Source organism: Urtica dioica, chromosome 8, assembly GCF_054948205.1.
Source record: "Urtica dioica subsp. dioica isolate 48M chromosome 8, U.dioica_male_clone48M_v1_H2, whole genome shotgun sequence".
Taxonomy (NCBI): Eukaryota; Viridiplantae; Streptophyta; class Magnoliopsida; order Rosales; family Urticaceae; genus Urtica; species Urtica dioica.
In genome coordinates, this window is record NC_142763.1 from 49,984,903 (window position 1) to 50,003,840 (window position 18,938).

Consider the following 18,938-nt stretch of genomic DNA (forward strand, 5'->3'; position numbering starts at 1 on the left):
CCTCTATACTCCACATCAATCCTCCTAATGTTGAGCATCGAAGAGGTAAATAGAGACACCCCCTTTGTAGTTCACGTGTTTTTCTCTTATTTCAGGTGTTCCAACGAACGCTACCAACTTCCAAGCTAAGGGACGACTTGGGATACCAAGTCCGACACGCTCAAGCCAAAGCGAGGCCACTTGGTCGGCCTTGGGTCTAACCGCTTGGGGTTTCTAAATCGTTATCCGAAAACGAGCGACAACATTAGTCTTTTACCAAAATTAACATATATTTATAAAATTAACATATGAAAATGCTAAGGACAATCATGTAAAATATTGTTTAATTATTGAGGCCACGTCACTAAATAAGGTTATATTTTAAACATGCTTAAAACGTTGACTAGATTGCAAATTTAAAAGTTGAAGTGATCTAATTTGTGAGATTTTTCTAACATTATATATGTAAAATAATTACTACGTACAAAAGTGATGTAAATAGTTTTGAAAAAGTTAAATTTAACTATTTATGTAGAACAACAAATAGTTTTTCAATCAGTCAGATTATATAGAACAATTAAGAATAATCACAATTCAAGAAGAATAACCTTTTAATCATATAGTTGTTTTGTTTTTGTCAATTAGTTTTGACATTAATATGTTTTTCTATAGTATATGTGATTCCATCATGAGTAGTTAAAAAAATATGATTTCATACGAGAAGTTTTGAAATTTAAGTTAAACGACGAATCCGTTCAAGTTTTTGAGTTGGGTAAGCTCAAATGAATCAAATATATTTTTTAAATTGAGTCTAAATGTCTACAAAGGACTAAAACACAATTATTAGTTAGTCAAATTTAAACAAATATGGGTCTGTTAAAAAATAAACGGTCGGATTTGAATTTAAATTTCCAGCACGATTAATAAATTATTGGATTTGATTTTAATAATTATTTTTAAAAACACGATTAGCACGACTCGATTACGACAAGAATATGAAATTGTTATCCCTAGGTATTAACACATCCGCTTTAATATATATATATATATATATATATATATATATATATATATATATATATATATATATAACACTAAAAAATAAAAACAAAAATGTAAAAAAATAAAATACAAATTGATAAAAAGAGGCACAGCAACACAAGTCATCTCCGACTTCCCCCTCTAAATATAAAAGTTGAGATCATTAAAACATAAGAACAGTGCAAGTATATGAAAAATCAAAGATTAGATCTTTAATGAAGAAGAAGGAAGAAGTGGCAAAACCCCTTTCTTTTACTTAGGGTTTCACACAGTCACAAACCCCGAAAACCATGACCACAACAACGACGACGAAGACAACGAGCAACGATACATTAACAGCGACGAGTTACTTCCCGGAAGGCACAGAGGTCGAGGTCAGCAGCGACGAAGAGGGCTTCACCGGGGCGTGGTTCAGAGCCACCGTGATTTCTGCCTCCGTTGCCGCTGAGAAGCGCCGGAAAGTTCTCGTGGAGTATCGGAACCTGGTGACCGAGGACGGCTCGGAGCAGCTGAGAGAGCACGTGGACATCACGCTCGTCCGGCCTCTCCCGCCGGCGGTGGGCTGCCTGTGCTTCGAGGTCGGAGATGTCGTCGACGCCGATTACAGGGATGGGTGGTGGACCGGCGTGGTCAAGAGGTCCCTCGGGAATTCCAATTTTAGGGTTTTCTTCGACAACCCTCCTGATATGATCGAGTTTCATCAGAGCCAAATGCGCGTTCATCAGGACTGGACTCACGGTCACTGGATTCGACCCAAAAGAGAGCCGGTAAATTCTCTTCCAATCTTATTCGAAAATTCAGTCTTTGCTTGAAAATGCTATTGTGTATATATACACATATGATTATGCAATTCTAAGCGATTGGATATGAATACACTTATTTCTATCCCAATTTTGACTCAAAGCAGAGGGCAAGTGTTGGTTTTATGGGCTGTTACTTCTTTTTTTGGCTCATAAATGGTCTTCTATGAGCTAGTGTTTTTCCATACGAGAGAATCGTCACAGGCCGCGAGTTTAGCAAAGCAATAACTCACTCGTGTGGAGTCATGACTCTGTGAGTCAAGGTCAATCTTTTACTATTGTTCCGAGTTTCTTAGCTAAGCACTCGCACATCCATGACGACTGTGACTGCTTCATTGTGCTGAGGCATTGTCTCTAAAGCACTTTCCCCTGATACAATTCCGAGTGACGCATCTTTTTAAAAAAAAAAAAAAAAACTCTGATCTTTTATTGATAGAAACGGCTTAGCCGAAGAAAGTACAAAGAAAAGAACATTACAAAACCAAAAGAAAAAAAAAGTCCGAGAAAAAACGATCCAGCCCCCTACGCAGAGGGGTTAAAGAACACATGCCCAATCCCTGGCCAAATCGGAATAGAGAAAGCCTAAAATCTTTATATTTCGAATGAAGCCATAAGGCTATACAATGATTTATGTTGTCAACCAGGCTGTTCGTATTCCACGCTTCCTCATTGAAAAGCCGCTTATTCCTTGAATTCCATAGACACCACAAAGTGGACAAAACTCTGGTCTTAGTGTCTGCGAGCCATTTGGCATTGTGCCCTTGCGTCTCGTGAATACGTAACAAGCCTTTTATGGAATCGGGTATTGTGGAAATACCTAGCTTGTGGAAGAGCCACTTCCATATCACCTCCGCCACAGGACACGCAGGGAAGAGGTGTTCAGCATCCTCACTCGTTCTAGCACAGAGGGGACATAAGCTAGGCATCAAAGAGATGTAAGGATAGAGCTTTTGAATACGATCTGCCGTATTAACTCTCCTTAGCGCTAGCTACCACGCAAAAATTTGGACCTTACTCGGGACCGAAGACTTCCAGACCGTGTCAAAGAAAAAGACAAAATCCATTGACGCCTCGACGGAAAGATCTACCACCATTGATTTCACTGAAAAACCTTCCTCGTCGCCTAACCATAGCCGGCGATCTTCAACTCCTTCCCAAAGCCAGAACGACTCCAAAACCTCCATCATTTCGGCTGCTTCACAGGATTCCCTAGTCGATAGGTTCTTGGGAAAACAGAAATCCCAAGTTAACAAGCTCTGAGATCTCGGAAGAAAGGAACGTGAAGCTTTGAATGGGCGCGTTCTGGAGCGGACAAAGCCTGGCTAGCCCTGGGAACCGCTCTTTGAAGCACCTTTCTCCACACCACACATCTTCCGAAAAGCGAATCACTGAACCATTGAAAGCCCTCCAAGAAACGCGACTAATGAAAGCCCGAACCATCGAAACCGATTGCCAAGGATTGTGAAAAGTGCGATCTACAACCTCCCCCGGCATCTTCTTCAAGGGGAAAATGCCATAGCCATTTAGTGAGGAGCGCTTTGTTCTTAACCACGATGCTCCCGAAGCCCAACCCTCCTTTATCTTTAGGCTTCGATTAGATGTCCCAAGCCACAGCTGCTCGGGATTGACTCGACTCGAACCCTTTCCAAAAGAACGTTTTCATAACCTTCTCAATGTCGTCGCCCACTCCCTTCGGCATTTTGAAAACGGACATAACGTATGTGGGAAGGCTGAGAGAACCGCTTTAATAAGCGTCATTTTACCTTCCTTCGACAGAAAACCTCGCTTCCAACCAGCCAGCCTTTTGGTCACTTAAGCCAGCACCGGATCCCAAAATCCTTTCCGTATAGGGCTGTCCCCTAGTGGCATACCCAAATAACAGGTCGGCCAGGAGTCAACAAGACACCCCACAACCTCGGCAATCGTCGAAATCGTTCGAGTGACGGATCTTGTCACGGGTCTAGAACCCGCGACTAGGTCCTCCTCATCCTCTCTCTCTCTCTATCTCTCTCTCTCTCTCTCTACTCTGCAAGTTTCTTGGTTTTGATTTCTCACTCAACATGACAATAAATAGCCGAGAACCACACACAATGGATTGGGCTTAATTAAATAGACTTTTAACAACAATTAGATGATTCATATGATAAATAAATAGAACTAAATAAACCTAACCCCAATAAGCCCCATATGTACCATTACTCGCCTCCAATTTGAGCTTGTCCTTGAGCTCAAACTCCGCATAGGTATCCTTGATTTGCTTCATCTTCATCGCTCTTCTGAAACTTAGATCCAAAACAGCAGCTTACAACATTGTCCCAACTTATATGTCTTTGCAATTAAAGCACAATCCTTTAGCTCTTGGCTCCGTGGCGTGCCCACTTTGCGCTTTAAAGAGAGGGCTTAGTTTTTATGAGGGTCGGACGAGCCGTGCTTGCCAGGAAGATGGCTTGGTCAGCCACCCCAACCTTGATAAAACTGCCGCTGCCTCGTAGTGTGATTGCCGAATTCATGGCGGTGCCTTATTCCTCGGGTTGGTGTGGCTATACCTTGAGTCGTAGCGAATTTGTCAATGCGTCTGTGAATAATTGCAATTGTTGATCATGTCACAACGCTCTCATCTGAGCCAACGAGGATTGAAGCTCTCGCTGGTAGTTCACGAGTTCCGTGTTGCTTCAGGTTTGCCAATTCTCCAAGAGGGGGTTGCTGCTTAGAGGTGGCTCGAAGCGAATGTTGCAAAGAGTGCGTTAGTCTTGAGACGCGAGGCCATGTTGTTCCTTTAATAACTAAAGAACCACACGTGCGCCTCCCCATTCAAATGGAAGGACGCGAGACCCACCTTCTCCTCATTGGTCATTCGTTGATGGGCGAAGAGCTTATCACACCAGCGCATCCAAACGAGAGGATCACTACATCTTTAACACGCTAGAAAATCCAACTACAAACACCGTGGAACCGTAATCCTCCTAAAATTTGTGTTCATTTGCTCCAAGGCCTCGATCAAAATCATGGAAAAACCCTCCAATTTTCATTGTCCATGATACCCGGTGCCATATTCGTTGTATTTGTGTTCATGCTGAACCTTCCGCCACGATGTCTGATGCAAAACCCTCAACTCACCCCGTGTTTGTTGCGTGGTCACCTTGAAGCTTGCGATCAATGTTGCGCCCTATTGTTGCAAGCGCTTAGATCGTCACCACCAAGGTTTTAAAAGGCGTAGATAGTAATAAAGGTGATTTCTGTTTTTGAGTTGAAACGTAAGCCTCGAGACGTAATGAGGCGTAAGCCTCAAAAGATAGGCATAAGTTAATTTTTGGGTCTTTTATGTATATTCATATTTACAATCACATCGTTATATAGTCAACGTTTCGTAAATCTTAAGTAAATAGTCATGTTCATGTATTTACACGTGTAAATTGACGTAAATATCCCACCCTTTAATTTTTATTGAAAAGGCGAACCAAGAATGTCACGTTATTTTTATGGTTATTTACTTCAGATTTACGATACGTTGACTATATAGCAATTTAAAATGTTTTGGTTGGATAGTTACCTAATTTTTTGTATAATTTTGGAATCATCCCAAAAAAAATTTAGACTGATAATGCTTAGTTTTAGTTTCATATTCTAGTTTAATAATGACCTAAAAAAACCCTAATCTATGTTTTAGACTAATTTATATCAGATAATGAAAACCCTGAAATACTAGATTTAGAATTACGATACAGGTTATGTGTTAAAAAAATCCTAGTCTACATTTTATTAATCTTTTGCGTGAAAAAAAACCCAAAAAAGGTGAAGAAAAGCCCAAACTTATAAACTGGGCCTTTTTTTTTTAAATAAAAAAACTGCCCTATTTCATGCGTTTTTGGGAGAAAATTTTCAGAGTGTACGCGCACGCCTAAAAGCCAAAAGGCGCAAGTCGACCTCTTTTTTTTTTGTTTTTTTCCCTGGCTCAAGTCTCGAAGCTTTTTTCGACCTACTCGCCTAAAGGCACGCCTAGAAAGTGCCTTTTAAAACAATGGTCACCACATAAATCCGTTGCTGTTTGCCTTTCAGCATGTCAATGATATGCGTCATCTTGTTCAGCCTCACGCGGTGTGTTTGTAGCTATGGCTGGAATCTTGCCGAGTTACCTTTGTTCGATTGTAAGATCTAGACCTGTGTCATGATCTCTTTCAATTATGTCTCCTATGCCTCTTATTAATTTACAACCACGTGACTGCTTCCACCCACGTTTCTAAACTGTCATCAACCATGACAAGCAACTTTGATACCAAATTGATGCGATTCCGGGTAACAAATCTTGTCATAGGTCCCACCCTCTATCCGCGATTTTCTCTTTTTGTTTTTCCTCCCTATGTCTTTGGATGTTGCAATTTTTCCGTGACACGAGTGTACTTATCGTTTCAGGCGGTGGAGATTTATAAATAAGTCAAACTCACGATGATAAAAGTTATTGCTAAAAATAACATTAGCATGGCTTTCAATTTTTTTCTCCGTTCGTCCCTTATGCTATTATTACGGGCTGACGTGCTCGTACGAGGCATCAGAGATAACAGATTGACATGCTACCATTAAATGTTTCTTTTCTTTGTTGCTACTGGCCTAGCCTCGAGTAATACTTGGGAATCATAAGAGAACTCATTATATAACTCATAAACATTAATTACATTCAATGATATGAGATCGATCATCTTTTTATAATGTTATTCCAGATGTAACATGTAAAATTTGATATTTAGACGTAACATTTTAGTTTGAGACTTTATATGTACGAGAAAAAGAAATGCCGCTTGTAAAGCTCCTTCGTCGAGATAGGGTTATGACATTATCGTTGTCGTACTAGGACTTACATTTTGCTGCTATACTGTGGAATGCTATAAAAGAGATGGTACATTTTGTTGTTATACCGTGGAATGCTATAAAAGAGATGGTAAATTGTACTGATGAAGTTATCTTTATTGTCGTGATAAACCGTTAATGTTGCGCTTTGGGATTGGAAATTAACCTCGATAAGAGTAATATGATAGGGCTTAACATTGCGTAAGAGTTTTCTCTGATAACGGCCACTCTTGAGTGTTGGGAGGACTCATGGCCAATATGGTTTCTTGAGCAGCTGAAACGAGGATTTCTTTCGAATGGTGCTGACTTCAATTCAAGTTGTGTTGGCCCCTTTGTCTTTGTACCGTATGTCCATGTGGAAATATCATGAGGTTCCATCTCAAAATCAATTGTCTTTGAGATAGAAACGCATGATACGTTCACATGGTCTTCAAACAGGTATCCGCTTCAATCGTTGGGACTCAAGATGAGTGAATGTAAATAGCGTCATCATGAGAGAACATGTTAAGAATCGTTGGGACGTTTGCTGCAGATCCAAGGATAAAGGTGGGCTTGGGATTGCAAGAGTGGTGGACAAAAACACCTCTCTTTTGGCTAAATGGCTTTGGCGTTTCCCGTTAGAGAAAGAGGCGCTTTGGCACAAAGTTATCAAAGCCGTTTACGGGGTTCACACGAACGGGTGGGACGCGGGGGATGCTAGTTGCAGGACTTTCAAAAGTCCTTGGCGGTCGGTCTGTTCGGTCCAAGAAAAGTCCTTCTCAAGGTGTGGCTGGAAAGTGCAAGATGGTTCAGTGGTTAGATTCTGGGAAGATGAATGGGTGGAAGGCAGTACCTTCTTATAGATAGATTTCCTGGGCTTGCCCGTCTTTGCCCGCTCAAATTGGCTAAAGTGAATCGGTTTGCCATTTTTTCCGATGAGTTCTCTGGAATTGGGATTTAAAATTTCCTCGGAATCTTTCGGATAGGGAAGCGATTGCATATGCGGAGTTAAGTCATCTTTTGGATCCGATCTCCTTATGGACTGGCTTCGTAGACCGAAGAAAATGGCTCGATGATTCTGGCTCCTCTTCAAAGTCTGTATTCAGATTTGGCTTCCTTCTCTCCCTCTCCAACAGTGGCTTGGTCGATGAAATATGGAAGGCAAAAGTTCCTAAAAAGGTTCAATTCTTTGGATGGAGATTTTGGTTCTCAATGTAAACACGTCAGATCTCGTCCAAAGGAGTAATCCCCATTGGACCCTCCTCCCTAGCTGTTGTCCCTTTTGTAGAAGCGCATCAGAAGATATCCAGCATCTTTTCTTGGAGTGTCCCTGTTCGTCCTTCATCTGGGACTGGATCTTTAATAATTTCTCGCTTGACGACCATCTGCCTACTTCTGTGCCCGAGTTATTTTCGTCGCCAGCTGCGTATAACAGGAATTCTATGTTTGGTGTATTTGGGGCAAAAGAAACAAGATCATTTTCGAGGATGATGATTGGAACTTCGGGGCGGTGATGGAAAGCATTAATCACTATATTGCTCTTTGGTTACATGTTAAATGTAAAGATTTTAATGATTTCACTTTCTCTATTTTGTCGAGGGATTGGGTTTCCGCTTTGATTTGATGTTTTTTTGGCTCGGCAGTTTTTCGTGGCTGTTATAGGCCTGTCTGAGCTTTGCTCTTCTCTGTACTGCTCTCCCTCGATTTGGAGTTTTTCTACCATTTCTATTAAAAAAAAGTTTACAAAGGTCACGGTTACTCTTCTCCTTGTCAATTGATTTTGAGATGTAACCCCATAATACTTTCACAATCTATTTTACATACTGATAAGAGATGCGGATGATATTTTTGGGAAGGATTTGGAGAGAAGCAGAGTAGACACGGTGTTGCCTTACATATTGTTGAGCAATGGAGAAAAGTGGTGTGGGGGATCAAGTGAAATGCATACAAGTAAATGGATTTAGCAATTCCCACATTGTGGCTTTAGGTTATTTGGGCCATTAATGGGCTTCAAAACAGCACATGGGGGACCCCAAGGATTCTACAAATCGCACCTTCCGCAATCCATGGCGGTCAATATTTTCAATCCACGAGCTCTATAGGTGCTGCTCTTGGAAAGTCAAAGAGAGGTAGTCATTGAGGTTTCGGGAAGTCTTCTGGTTTTGTGACCAGACTCTGTAAGTCAGCTTTCTCACGCTAGTACGTCTTTGCCCTGCTCGAAATGTCCCTATTTTGAACATTGTTTTCCGTGTCAAAATTTGATGAAGATTTTGAGTTGGAATTTGGGTTTCCCTTGGAATAACATCTTAGGGAGGAGACCGATGCTATGGAGCTTTTGGAGTTACTACACCCGGTCAAGCTGTGGGAGGACCTTCTGGATCGTAGAGTTTGGTTAGACGACTCATTGGAGTTCTCGATGAAGTCTTTGTTTTCGGTGATCTCCTCGTGCGTCAACAAAGAGGGCTCATTTCTACAAGTCGGTCTGGAAAGCGCCGGTTCCTAAGATCAAAGTCTTTGGTGGGCGTTTTGCTCTCCGGAAAGTCAATCTAGCTGTCATAATGTAGAGATAATTTTCAGATGCGCTCTCTTCTAGCTGCTGCCCAATGTGTGGGCAAGCTGATGAGTGCGCAGATCATCTTTTTCTTGCATGCCCCTTTGCAACATTGGTCTGGACTTGCTTCTATTTGAATATTTCACTCATCTCAGTTGGGATTTCATCCTTAGAAGAAGCGTTCTCCATCCACTTCGCTGCCGGAAAAAATGTGAGATGGGCCATCGCCACAAAATCTGGGCTTGCCATTTCTTGGTCAATTTGGGGGAAATGGAACTAAGAAATTTAGAAGATGGCGACAAATCTACTAGTGAGACTCGAGATAACATCAACTTGAATTTGGGTCTTTGGCTTTCCTCGCCGAGTTGGAGTTCTCGAGTTAATCGTCGACAAATTTATCGTGGAATTGGGGCTCGTCCTTTGTAACTTGGGCAGAAAGTGACATTTTTGTGATTTTGAACTCGGAAAAGGTGATTTTGGGAACTTGTAAATTGATTTAAGTGGAGCTTGGGTTTTGGTTGGTGTGCAAGATCAGGGCTCGGCCTCCGCAATAGACCATTTCTCTCTTCCATGGAGTTTGTACTGTTAACGCTTGCAAAGCAAAGGATTTTAGACCGATCAGTTTGGTGACGGGGCTATACAAGATACTAGCCACAGTCTTAGCGGAAAGGATCAAATAGGTTCTGGGAAAAACAATCTCTACTTTCCAAGGTGCTTTTGTCAAAGGAAGACAAATTTCGGACTTGATACTAATTGCAAATGAGGTTGTTGAAGAAACTAAGCGCTCAAAAAGGAAAGGAGCGGTGTTCAAAATCGACAGAAGGCGTACGACATGGTGGATTGGAACTTTCTAGACTTTGTAATTGAAAAAAAGGTTTTGATACTAGGTGGAGAAAGTGGGTGAAGGGATGTCGTTCATCGCCGTATTTTTTAGTCATAATTAACGGTAAAGAGAGTAAACACTTCTCAAGCTCGAGAGAAATCCGACAAGGAGACCCTTCGCCCTTTCTCTTCATACTAGTGGCGGATGCGATGTCCCGACGAATTCAGCGAGGCGTGGAGGAAGAATCTTTTCGAGCACTTACGGTGGGATCTCCGGCGCTGCCTATTTCTCATCTTCAGTTTGCAGATGATACTCTTATTTTCGGGGTTTTTGAGAGTCACAATTGGGCGAATCTCATGGACATCATCAAGCAGTTTTGTGAAGACTCGGGCTTCAAAATTAATATAGAGAAAAGTAGCTTGGTGGGAATCAATTGTAACTCCGAGGATTGTGAGAGACTTGCGGTTTCTCTAGGGTGTCAGAAAACCGAATGGCCAATCTCCTATCTCGGCATGCCACTTGGAATCGGGGGGTTAGTCGAGAAAAATCGGGCTCTGCTAGCGAAATGGCTAAGGAGATTCCCGCTCGAGCCCAACGAGCTCTGGCACAAGGTGATCGCAGCCATCCGGATTGTGGAGATGGATTTTTGGGAAAGTTGGGAGGACTTATAGTGTGGGAAGATTTGGAGCCTCTCTTTCTATAGAGCAATATAACTACTGACGATTGGCATTGGCTCTTATCCAAATCGGCTCTTGACTGGTCCTGTCCGGATTCACTCGTAGCGCTGTTTCATCTCCACGACACTCAGCGCAGCTCGATATGGGTAGTGGCTGCAAAGACTGGAGTTTTGACCGGGCTGTGGTGTATATGGTCTACTTGAAATAATTCGATCTTCCAACAATTTGCCTTGGAACTTTCACAGACTGTCGATAGTGTAAATCATTGTATCGCCTTATGGCTCTCCTCCAATTGTAGCGACTTCAGTTTGTATTCTTTAGCCAAATTGTCCAAGGATTTGGTCCACTGCTTTGTAATTTTTTTACATTTGGTCTTCTTTTCAGTTAGTTGTGGGGCAGTGTCATAAGTCCCCCCAGGTGGCGTGTTAGTTTGGCGTTTGCTCGGGTCCTCTTTTCCCTGCCCCTGCCGGCACGCTCTCTACTTTTTTCGGCTTTGCCGTATCCTTCTCTTTTTTTTTTTTTCTTTTTTTTAATTGAAAGTTCAAACCAAGCATCCAAATATTTAAACAAACTAGAAATCAATGTATTATTTAAAACAAACCGACCATAGTCAATCTCGGCTACATATTAGCCCAAATTAAAAATGAACTCATACAAGAAATAATCAAATCAATCAATAAAACTAAAAAGATGTTCATAACAGCCATAATTGAAACTAAGATGCCCAATAATGAAATATAGATTTCCGAAAGCAATTCAATGAATAAAAGTGAAGTGGAGGAGAAAGGAATGAACTATTTAAGAAGATGAATAAGCTTGTGGCGTTTATTCTCCACTTGTTTCTTCTCCCAAAAGCTCTAAAAGCGTGAATAGAAAACCTTGAAATAACAAAAGGTATGTTTCCTTAAACCCAAACTATGATATATAGTTTTGTAAACAGTTTCCGGAATGATCTCTACCATCAAAGTTGATCCAACGGATAAAACGCGTAATTTAAACTGCTCAACGGAGAGCGCTCGGGCCCGATAGTGTGTCGCGCTTTGTATCAAGTGCCGCATGCTGCCTTCATTTACAGCAAGGGCACTCTCTATCCGTGACAGTAGCGCCTCTTTATAAGTCGTAAAAATAGTGGAAGAAGAAGAACTAGGATCAGTGTGTTTTCTTGTGTATCACGAAATTCCTTGAAGTAGACCCTTTTATATTATTTCATATATCTCTGTGTGAACTTTCATGTTAGATCACATCTTCCTATTACCTGCCGCACAAAAAAATTAATTTGGTTTTCATTTTTTTTTTTTTTTTTTTTAATGTTTAAAGCAAATGACAGGGTCTCATTTCAGCCCAGGAAACGACGTGGAGGTGAATCTCGAGAGCGATGACTCAACCGCCACGTGGGTCCCGGCGATCGTGGTGAAAGAGAACAAGGACAATACATTCCTGGTGAAGTTTCAGAACCCGAAGCCAAAGCATTGGGGACACACCGTGGACTTCCTCCATATCCGACCCCCGCCTCCTCGCTCAGATTGGGTTCACAGGTTGCACGAGAAAGTCGAAGTGCTCCACGAATTCGCTTGGCACGCCGGAGAAATCACGAAAGCTTACGGGAAGACTTACATGGTCAGTCTGAAGAACGGTGTCAAGTCCAAGGACGTGAGTCGCTCAAATTTAAGGCCTCGTGTCGAATGGAAAGGAGGGAGATGGGAATTCCAACCCAAAAAGGTCTGTGTATTCGTTAATCCTAGAGGGGTTAGTTATTTATTTAAGCATATCTTTAGAATAAATAAGTCATTAAGATGGGTTATTGAGAAAAGTTGTCAAGTTCATTATTTTATTTTTCGTAGTTGTACAGAAGTGTAATCGGTGAGCTTGGTTCATCTCTTAAATTGTGAACTGAGTTTATCAATAATTTTAGTTATCGATGCAAAATTTGTTATAGGAATCCTCGGGTACTTCAAAGCCAAAAGCGAAAGAGGATTTAGAGCCTGTGCAGAAGAAAATAAAAACCTCCGAAACGCCCACTCGACCACTTGAAATCCAGGCCGACGTTGATGATGGGCTCGAAAAGAAAGCTCATCATCACACGAATTCGAGCAAGGATCCGGTGGAGCAAAGCCCAGAATCGGTTCCTTGTACTCCGGACTCGAAACTTAAAATGACTGAAACAACCTCGGCCACCACCGGTGGACCTGGGCGCGGACGTGGGCGTGGGCGTGGTCGTGGGCGTGGGCGTGGGCGTTGGCGTTGTTCGAAAAATCCCTTAGACGGAGCTGAGACAGAGGATTCAACTCAAACTAAAAAGAAAAATCCGATCATATTGGCCTCGCTGCAGAGCCTGCCCGCACGTGCAAGAAAGCCTGTCGTTCCTTTCAAATTTGAGAACTTCACGGTAACGAGAGTTGTGAGCATCTTTCTTCTTCTTTTTTCTCCACCGATTTGAATGTTTCCTTTCCCTTTTTTTTAGTTGTTATCATGCTATTTCTAACCAATTCATAGTACATGAATGCGTAGAGATCCAAGCGGCCAAGCTTCGGTGCAGCTGGGGCTCCCGTGAAACGGCCTGTAAGACTGAAGAAGTCTGAAGTTACAGATCCTGAGGAACCTGCCATGGGTGTGTGTTGTTTAGCTAGAAGGAGAAAAATTATGAGGTATATATTGTTATTTATAGTTCTACATGTGTTGCGTGTCGGTTTTGTAGGTGAGGAGGTTCAAACTGAAAGTAATGGTGCCACAAAAATGTCTGATTCTATTCCGGGAGTCCATGGTTCTGCTGAAACTTCCGGTACGATTGCTTCAAGCGCCGAAGGAACAAAGAGTTTGCCGGCTAAATTATCTCGTCGGTTTATTAGAGTGTTGCAAACAATAACTGTAGAGCCGGAGAAGATTCCAGATGAAATGGAAAAAGACAAAAGCTCGGTAAGCCAGTTTACTTGTGACCTGGGATGATTAAGAACCATACACAAGTGATAAGTTTATTGATAATCTCAGTTCATTATTCCCGAGGTGAACCAAATTCCTCCGATTACACTGCTCTACTGCAAAGGATATTAAATAAATAAAGTGACAAATATTCTCATTCACTTTAATTACCCGCCCATATGGCTTATTTATACAAGAATGTAATTAAATAAATAAATTACGTAATTTATTTAATAAAGTTCACTAATTTATACACGTAATAATATTGAGTCTACCAGAATTGCGGAGCAAATCGAGAATTTTTTTTCTTTAGCGAAATAGAATGCAGTTGATGTTTTTTCTTTTTTCTTTCTCTCTTTCACTTTCTAAATATGTTCTCAAGTTCTGAATAATTGATTGCGCATGAGCTATATCAGCCAGAAGCTGGTGGAAAAAGAAGCAGTAAAAGAAAGAGAGGCAGGCCTCGAAAGTTTGTGGTTTTAGGCCTTGAAGCTTCCGATGAAGGTAGGCTTAAGTTTTGACCGTGAATCGATCCATGAGATGTTCCATAACCTCTCTTGTATTGCTCGTAGTTGATTCGCAGAACAGAGATGAGCTTGTTCTTCATGTGATTAAGAAGGACGATCTACCATCTGAAGTTACTACGCCCTATCCAGGAGGGGTTAATGAAACCACAGGTATGGTAATCTCTTACCATGTTTGGATTATCCTCTTTTAAAAGAGCATTTCGAAGAAAGATATTTGGGACGTAAGCCATATGTGATGTAATGGTAGAATCGCTGGAAGTCATTGGGAGAAAAAGATCCGCTATCTCTGCCAAAAAGGGCATCGCAAATGAAACTGGGACGGTGTCAGCAATGGAAGCCGACAGCGTGGATGAAGATGATCGTCCTCTTTCAAAGTGGTTTGGCGTGTTACAGAGTCAACCAACTATCGAGTCAAATAAGCCTCTTTTACAAGGTAAAGTATTATATGTATACCCAGAGTTTATGTTTTCATTTAAATGCTGCCTTTATATCCTGTATTTTCAAAAGTCGGTCACAATCATACCATAAGTTGTCTGTTTTATTGCTGACTTATCCCTTGTTGAAAATCTTACCAAAGTGGACGATGAAAATAGATATTATTCCGAACCGCTTCTCTTAATTTTTAGCGGGTAGAGACTCTCTGAAACGTCGTTGGACTTGTTGTTTGTCTGTGTTTAGAATCTGCTGCCGAGCAACGGAACGGGGAAAAAGAAGAAGGACCAGCTGCTCATACGGCTAAAGAAACGAAAGGAAGGGAAAGTCAGAAGTTGCTGCCATTCACGAAAACGTCTCCGGTGTGGAAAGTGATAGAATCCATGGAAATCTTCAGAGTGATGCCGCAAAACCCGCATTTCGAGCCGCTATACGAATGCAAAGAGGAGTGCAGGGAAGGGCTGGCGATCGGGAACCTGGTGACCTTCTCGGGCTTGGTGGAGAAGATCTCGAAACTGCAATTTGAGGACCTCGGAAACACCTTCTCGGGGATTGTGGAGAGCCTGGTGGACTTGGAGAAGCAGGGCTTCAACGTGGCGCCGCTGAGGGAGCGAGTGAAGGAGCTGTCGTCGATCAAGGAGAAAGTGGAGCCGGTGAGGGACGAGGTCAAGGACATCGAGACCAAGATCACGGAGCGGATGAAGGACAGGAGCAAGCTGTGCGCGGAGATCGAGGACGTCGAGAGGAAGCTGAGCGAGCTCAAAGAGAAGCGAGACTACATCCGAGTCCAGATGGAGATCAAGGATCTCGACGTCCACAGACTTCAGCACAACCTCGACACCTCCTACGGCAGCATTAGTAACCTCCGCCGAGATTTTGACAAATTACGAGCCGCCCCTTTCAAGTTGTGACTCGCTGCCCCACCTTTTTTGCAGCTATGGATATGATTTTGTACTAGTCGTCAGTCCTCACTCATCTCATGCTTTTGGATATTATTACTATTATTATTTATTTTTGTTCATGTTGTAGATCACTTAGGTCACTCAGTATATATTGTTTCTACTCTCTCTAGTATTTATGATAGATTCGGAAACTAATTTCGTTGGTATTTGAATACTAAGGCGAAGAAAAATAATTTAACATATCATTTCTGTCTAAAATCTCTTACCTAAAGTAGCCATATGAGACTCGGCAAGAGATCGCTTCCATAATTTGTTTCTGTACCATCTGAAAAATGAAAAAAAAAAATGGTGACGGGACGTTTGTTCCGGTACCATATACAATGGATCCATGTTTAAGTGTTTTTTTAGTGCTATATTTATTTTTTGTTATGTGTAAGACCCTTCAAAATTGAAGTAAATGTAAAAAATTCAAATGAAATACTCCATTACCATAAAAGTTGGGACTGAAAATTTCCCGTCCCATGAAAATGATTCCGAAAATTTTCTGTAAAATATTACGGTTTTGGAGTTCCATTTTACTCTTATCTTATTACACATTGTTTTCAGGAGTTAGTTTTGGCAAAGATGAGCATTAGTTACGGCCTTTCCTTTCCCTATGTATGACATGGGACGAAACACCACTAACATTTAAGATATTGGTACTATTACAGCCTATATAGGTAGCTAAAATTGATATATATTTTTTTATATATATCTCCACTAATCAAACAAATGTTGTTCATAGATTGGTTGATGAAAGTTAAGCCTTTTTGCCCATTTTTTTTAAGGAAATTTTTAGGTGTGGCCGTGTGGTGTGGGTACTTGCATTAACACTATAACCCACTTTGAGTGATAAAAAGAGAAAACTAACAAGTTGTGAATTCCACTTTTTTCGCGTGTGCTCGACTAATAATATCATGTTTCCTTTCATGTCCTGTATTGTGACTAGTAATAAATTATAATTTAATTTCTGCCAAAATTGATTTCTCGCCTCGTTTGGTTCACCCATTGTTTGCAAGGAAAAAAAAATATCGTCTGTTGAGTTGAGTTGTCATTTTAATAAATTTAAATGGGTCCGAAACTGTACAAAGTATTTAATGTCTTATCACTTCCTACAACCAAATGCCTGCCATTTCCAGTTATGATAAGGTTTCTGTGTAATCGCTTTTACATTTACCTTTGCTTTTACTCTTTTTTTTTTTTTTTTCTTAAATTCACAATTATACAGCTAAGGCAACTGTTTAATGTTTTGTTTATCCTGAATTGCCAACCATTTTGGCATTCATTGTCAACAATTAAAATATTGATACTAGCATACACAACACAGCAAAATTTGATGCTACTGAGATACCAAGGTTCTTATTTCCTCAGGTTTCGTTTTTCAGTTACAAAAGTCTCGGTCAGTATGGCCTAATCCAAAATCTAAGTTAAATATATTTGTGATATATATTTTTCCCATTGAATTTAAAGAACCTTTGTCTCCATATAATGTATGAAATGTTATGTCCTCTTAGGCTTCCAACTTCATTTAAAACTTCTATCTTTGTAAGAGTCGAGTTATTCCAGTTTTCGAATAAAAAGTACCACATGACTATGTTTAGAAAATTAAAAGACATGTAATTAATAAATGGAGAGTTAGACACATGACCACTTTTCCTATGTTAAAATTATAGTTTAATTATCTAAAAGTTAAGAAAATATCACAAAACTAAGTCAAAACTCATGTGCCATACTAGGTAAGACATAAGGAACTATATCTTTCATATTTAAATAGTTGAGCTATTATTTTATTTGACAGTGGCTATCTGCTATTTGATATAGTTTCTTATATAAAATGAAACTGAGAATCACATGTGAAAGAGATTTTTTTAAAACTAATCGCAAGAATAGCGTGGTTTTTAGGCTAAATTTTTTATCACGTAAATAGTGTTTTCAAGCTGTAAACACTTATTTTTCTTGATGTTTACAAATTTCTTTAAAAAATTTGCTTATTGCAAATTACAGTTTTAGGGGTCTTGCCCGATTGAGATCCACGCCCAAAGAAGAAAATCAAATGTTAGATATGAGATTCCGGTCTAAAGAAAAATTCAAAACCACTCCAATTAAACATCAAGCGGTAAAAAAGTCAAATCTAGTAAGTCTGTATTTTTGTAACATTATTAAAAGAGAAAGCAAAACATAAAGAAGAAAAAAGTACATTCTTTTAGGTCAAGAGTTCTCCATTGGTTGAGACCATCGGAGTTTCCCTATCTCAGGAGAGGCGACGACGCCGAAGATTAAAAGTCCAAGTTTTATTTTTTTGGGAGAGAGCTACAACTAGGATTTTTTTGGGAGAGACGGTGTAATACATGCATGTATCTTACCAATTACACTTTTGGCTTCGCCGGTGAGGCGTGGTCCGATCGAAGCTTGGCGTGAAGACTTGAGGTAAAACCCGAGGCTCTGTAGAACAAGAGATTTAATTAGGGTTTTGGATTTGTGAAATTAGGGTTTTGTTTTTGTGATTTGGGGTTTTCGTTTGGGTTGTTCTAGCTGTGATTCGATGATGATTCTGAGTTGTTTGATGGATTGTGATCGTGTTTGATTCCCTTATTTAGTGTTAATTGTTGATGAACCCAAGATTGATGCTCGTTCTTTGGTTGGCCGATTTTGATATGGATAAATTGGGGATATTTGGATTATGAGTGTTGAGAGGTTGTTTTGATGCTTGTTCTTCTCTTGGCTGAAGTTGTTAAGCGTTTTGTTGTGCTTTGGGCTAAAACAATGTGAAGTTGTTTGTGATGATGGTTAGAATATGAGAATGGTGTTTATTAGGGATTATGGAATATTGTGGTTTTTTTTTTTTATCTAAGAAGTTAAGTTTGAGTTTTAGGTTTGATATTATGATTTAATGAGATGTTTTTGGTCTGCGTGAGAGTTTTTTTATCGAGGGTCTAGGCTCGGTTTAGGTGGCACAGGGCTCGGGGCAGCGGGTTCGGGACGGCGAGGGCGCTGTCCGAGAGGTGGCAGAGCTGTCGTGCGAGCGTCGACGAGGCGAGGCCGGACCAAGCTGAGAGTAGGCCGGGAAAGAAAGGCCTTTCGGCTTTGGCTCGGAGGCTCACGAATTGTTTGTTTAGCATGTAGCGGGTCGAGAAATTCCCGAGTCTCAACTCGAATTAAATTACGAACCATTAATTATTTTGTACAAGTCGCTTCATATATTATTAATTATGATACTATTATGTTTGTCAACGATTAAGTGTTTTAATTTCAGAGTTTTATTGGATATGAATTTTTTAAAAAAAGTATTATGTTATTATTATTAAACTCGTTGATCATTCGATTTATAATTAATATCGTTATTTTAAGTTACGTATTAAAACCGAGTTCGACTATAAGTTTGACCCTTTTCAATCGAAAAGAATATCAACGAGAAATATTTTAATTATGC

The 18,938-nt window shown here is 40.5% G+C and overlaps 1 protein-coding gene across 2 annotated transcripts; it reads left to right on the top strand.

Annotated features, from left to right (window-relative positions):
- Nucleotides 1–1,142: 1,142 nt before the first annotated feature.
- DUF7 (agenet domain protein) lies at nt 1,143–15,764 on the top strand. Of its 2 annotated transcripts, none has more exons than XM_089621837.1 (9): nt 1,143–1,787; nt 12,010–12,411; nt 12,629–13,090; nt 13,201–13,300; nt 13,388–13,605; nt 14,025–14,112; nt 14,181–14,285; nt 14,383–14,568; nt 14,814–15,764. In XM_089621837.1, exons 1-9 carry the CDS (start codon nt 1,311–1,313, stop codon nt 15,476–15,478), a joined length of 2,703 nt encoding a protein of 900 aa, XP_089477963.1. In that variant the 5' UTR covers nt 1,143–1,310; the 3' UTR covers nt 15,479–15,764. The 2 variants fall into 2 exon arrangements, with proteins under 2 accessions (XP_089477963.1, XP_089477964.1); XM_089621838.1 differs by having other exon boundaries at nt 12,629–13,078; nt 14,814–15,763.
- Nucleotides 15,765–18,938: the final 3,174 nt, after the last annotated feature.

Bases quoted from the DNA above. Each gene is read 5' to 3' on its own strand.
- DUF7 (XM_089621837.1), top strand. From the start codon at position 1,311: ATGACCACAACAACGACGACGAAGACAACGAGCAACGATACATTAACA. The intron at 1,788-12,009 runs GTAAATTCTCTT...TAATGTTTAAAG, and splicing joins TTCGACCCAAAAGAGAGCCG to CAAATGACAGGGTCTCATTT. The intron at 13,091-13,200 runs GTGAGCATCTTT...ATGAATGCGTAG, and splicing joins ACTTCACGGTAACGAGAGTT to AGATCCAAGCGGCCAAGCTT.